This window comes from Salvia hispanica, chromosome 1, assembly GCF_023119035.1.
Source record: "Salvia hispanica cultivar TCC Black 2014 chromosome 1, UniMelb_Shisp_WGS_1.0, whole genome shotgun sequence".
NCBI classification, from domain to species: Eukaryota; Viridiplantae; Streptophyta; class Magnoliopsida; order Lamiales; family Lamiaceae; genus Salvia; species Salvia hispanica.
In genome coordinates, this window is record NC_062965.1 from 9,503,360 (window position 1) to 9,507,828 (window position 4,469).

General features: G+C 34.8%; 1 protein-coding gene across 2 annotated transcripts; it reads left to right on the forward strand.

The window, feature by feature from the left end:
* The first annotated feature begins 316 nt into the window (after positions 1-316).
* LOC125201661 (CBS domain-containing protein CBSX1, chloroplastic) lies at positions 317-3,365 on the forward strand. Of its 2 annotated transcripts, XM_048099865.1 has the most exons (8): positions 317-523; positions 596-683; positions 756-820; positions 1,511-1,559; positions 2,334-2,395; positions 2,841-2,956; positions 3,057-3,114; positions 3,196-3,365. In XM_048099865.1, exons 1-8 carry the CDS (start codon positions 356-358, stop codon positions 3,277-3,279), a joined length of 690 nt encoding a protein of 229 aa, XP_047955822.1. In that variant the 5' UTR covers positions 317-355; the 3' UTR covers positions 3,280-3,365. The 2 variants fall into 2 exon arrangements, with proteins under 2 accessions (XP_047955822.1, XP_047955823.1); XM_048099866.1 differs by lacking the exon at positions 756-820 and having other exon boundaries at positions 1,554-1,559.
* Positions 3,366-4,469: the final 1,104 nt, after the last annotated feature.

Sequence of the window (4,469 nt, forward strand, 5' to 3'; positions counted from 1 at the left end):
ACACGAGATTATTTTTTAAAGGTTTAGGCCTGAGTAATAATATATATTTAAAAATAAAAATAACATCAACAATTGTTTTATTTACTTTTACCTCATTATCTTTCTATTTAACTTGCAAAATAACAGTATATAAAATTAGTATATAAAATTAGCATAGCAAAAAACAATTACTCATATTTCATATTTGGTGGGAAGTGGGATAGTTAGATTCCAAACATTGCCGCCCAATCTATGATTTGCCATACACAAATCCAAAAGTATGACTATTTGTCCAAAGAAAACAACAAAAAAATTTGATCTGCGCATTATATTGTTTGGTTCTCGAAGTGTCCGTCATTTTGCTGGCGCAACCAAAATGAGCTCCATATCACGGTTGGAAGTCCTCCCTCTGTTTCTCCTCCCTCCGAGTCCGACCTCCTCCGTGCCACCGATCCCCTCCCGCTTCTTATTCCGGCCCTGCCCCAAACCGCACATTCCCTCCGTTTTTGCCGTCGCGTCGACCTTCAATTCTAACTCTCTTCCTGTAATTCTTAATGCATCCTTATTTATGCACTTACCTTATTCCACAGCTCTACATTAATTCTGTTTCCTGCAGCCACGAAATGGAGTTTATAGAGTCGGTGATTTTATGACCAGGAAAGAGGATCTTCATGTGGTCAAGTCCACCACAACTGTTGAACAAGGTATGTACTCCTATATTCTATCTCCATTCAGATTTGATTTGAGATGGATTCAATTTTGATGCTTGTCAACAGCATTACAAATGCTCGTCGAGAACAGGATAACCGGTTTTCCTGTGATTGATGATGACTGGAAATTGGTGAGTTTTTGCTTCTCTCACCTTTTCTGATTTGATTTTGCATCTCCTAGAATTCTGTTCGATATAATTCAATAGCGAATCAATGGCTTAGTTATGTGAAGCTAAAAAAAGATTAATGAAGATGAAAAAAGATGTATAAATATGAGATTTGAAGAATGATTGTGATAAAAACGGACTTAGACTCACATTACATTTTAGAAAGAGGGAACACAGTCGGAAACAAAAGGAAATAGTAGAAAGGAATAAAAAAGGAAACAGCACAAGAAGAGAAAAAAAGAAAAAGAAAAAGAAAAGGATTCACAACGCATGCGCACACCTAGTCGTTTCAGTCTGTGTTGGGCGAGTGTGGCATGTAACGCAGGCGTAGCACGGGCGCCTCAGTGCTTCACCAAGAAGCATAAATGAAGATGCTTCAACTAATAGAGTGGTGAAATTTTAATTACAAGGTGCAGATTTAGAGTAAAATACACAGCGCAATTTTTTTGTTCTAATCAGCACAATTGTAATTTGAACTTTGAAGTGACTGGTACTGTAGCTGCAGCATGATCTCATATGTCATCAAGCAGTAAAAGTTTGTCATAATGTGATGTACTATTTGTTAGAATAAGGTGATTTGGGATTTATTTAGATGCCGTTTATGCTGAAATGGGATTCTGAAGACTATGCATGTTTTATTCATCTGTTCTGCAGGTTGGTCTTGTCTCAGACTATGATTTATTGGCACTGGATTCAGTCTCAGGTTTATCTCCTCGTTTCCTAATCGTAATGATACACATGCCCAATTTACATTTTTTATTCTCTAAAAATTAAGTTGAATCTTTCGAATTCATTATTGCAAAGTTTTGTTTTCTTTGGGCAAGCCATGATTATCACCTGGAAATATTGTGGGTTCACTCATGTGTATATGTTGCAAAGATGGATATAAGAAGTAGAAATGATTTATAATGTGTGTTTTTTGTTTCTGCTGCTATGTATTTTTATCACCATGAAATGCATGACAACTAAGAAGTAAAATTGATAATTAATACTCCCTCCGTCCCGGCTAAGATGGCACATTGCTTAGCCGGCACGGGATTTTAGGAGTTATTGGTTAAAGTGTTTAATTGGAGAGAGAGAATGTGGGTATAGGTATTAAAGTAGAGAGATGAAGATAGATGGATATTTTAATATGAGTGAGAAAAAGTGGTTGAGTGTATTAATTGGAGAGAGAAAGTTACCAAAAAAGAAAATGTGTCATCTTAGTTGGGACAAACTAAAAAGGAAAACGTGTCATCTTAAGCGGGACGGAGGGAGTAGTAAAAAGTGAAGCTCTATCATAGAGAACCCTGGACTGAATCAAGCATTACACTGAAAAAGAGTTCTTTGAATAAAATATATGCTCTCTATTAGTTTGTGTCCATATAGATGGATATGTACCTGTGTCTCCAAACATTTCTTCTTCTCTTGCTTATAGACTGAGAAAATCAGTAACTTCATTATTAATATTAGAAAAATGTTCGATTATCACCATCAGGTACTGAAAGGAGTCAAAGGACTGATGTAGGCATGTTTCCTGAAGTTGACAGCACTTGGAGAGTAAGATTTTTCTTCATGTCTTGTTATTCTTGTACAGTCAAACTTCTTTCCTTCCATGATACTTTTTCATATGGGTTTTATTGGCATCTTTCACACCAACCTCTGCTGCCAGTAGGGTATGAAGTTTATTCATACAACTATGCAAGTAACATGACCATAATTAATTATAAGATTCCGAGTTTACGGAAAATATGCTGAAGATACTTTCAACACTAGAAATGCAGGAAATAGCATTGTAAGTTTTCAACAAAATGAAATCAAACAGCTTGGTAGTTTGTTTTTGCATTCGCATCTCGAAAACCAGATGCAGAAAGAGTCGTAATTGAGGTCTGAACGATCTTATACGTTATCTGCAATTACGTGAGTTTCTATGTAGTTCATTTAGTGCTGATGGTACCGATTTTCGTATATTGGTACAGTCTCTTATTCTGGACAAGTTTTGCAGACTTTCAAGGAAGTACAAAACTTGCTTACGAAAACCAACGGACAAGTTGTGGGTGATCTGATGACTCCAGCACCAGTTGTGGTTGGCGAATCCACCAATCTGGAGGATGCTGCAAGGTACTAGTGTTTCATTCTGGCAAGCATATTTGATGTTTCTAGTTTTATTTTGCGAATGGCAACTCAAATTTTTAAGACACGTTTTGTTGTTAATGTTCAGAGTGCTACTGAGGACGAAATACCGTCGCCTCCCTGTCGTGGATGATGACGGCAGACTGGTAAGAACATGAAATTCCTTTTCTTAGTTTTCTTGTGGGATTGATGTACACAAGTTTGAATTAAATAGTTCAATTTTGCAGCTGGGGATTATCACTAGAGGAAATGTTGTCAGGGCTGCTTTGCAACTCAAACGAGCCACTGAAAAAGCAACCACAACGGCATAAATCTAGAGAGGTGTGTTACCACTAAACAATGTGAACTAAGCAAATATTATCTCAAAATTAATAAAACTTTTTGATCGATGACATTACCCCTCTCTCTATATATATACTCTGGAAATCATCTGCGTAAGAATGAATCTGCACAATTCAATTGAAAGATCTATAGTCAGTACTTAATAGTAGTCCATAGTCCATGTTTAATATCTTCTAGAATTTATAATTGATTTGATGTATGCAGCTTTTTCCAATAGTATATGTTCCTTTTTATTCATCCTATTTCTTTATTTTGTGCACTATATACTTCAGCGAATGCATTATAAGTAGACCCATCAATGCATTATGAACACATGTCTTAATTAACTTCGTTATATACAACATTATACTAAGTGCTTCACCAAACATCAGTGACAAGATATATGAGTTATATGTACTTATTTGACTGTTCGGTAGAAAAGATCGAGGCCCCCATCTTTATCTTAAACCCCGTCTTACTTCTATTATCTTGTGTTACCTTAACATGTCTACAGACATGCACTAAGTATATTAATAATTGACAAAATTATTTTGTGCAATTCGTAGCCTAATGGTAGTGGCTGGAGGTAAAAATTCTGGGTTTCAATAGCACATAGTGTTGCAGTTTTTAAATTTTATTGTTTATTTAACTACTGTAGTACTACAACACCTAATGCATTGCTGATCAGCACGAAGTGTAATACAAATGTATTTGGGCGAGTTGAATTGGTAACGTGTTATAATGATCAAATAAGGTTTTAAACTCGTATTTACACATTATTATTATTATTATTATTATTATTATTATTGTTGTTGTTGTTGTTGTTGTTGTTGTTATTATTATTATTATTATTATTATTATTATTATTATTATTATTATTATTATTATTATTATTATTATTATTATTATTATTATTATTATTATTATTATATACTGAATTTTTATAAATAGTTTTTAAACTCAAAATTATTTATTATGTACTATTAATTGTATTGTACCATAAGCCTATTAACGACAATTAGATTTTTAACTGCATTTGGGTTTGTAACATAAGAGCATGGCCCCGCGCTTGCTCGCCGTTGGACGCGTGCCGTTGGCACGGACTTGCTCGCACGTCTGAGCGAGCAATATTTCCCATTTCCTAAAATAATATATCTGTTTTTTCCCCACTTATAATTTA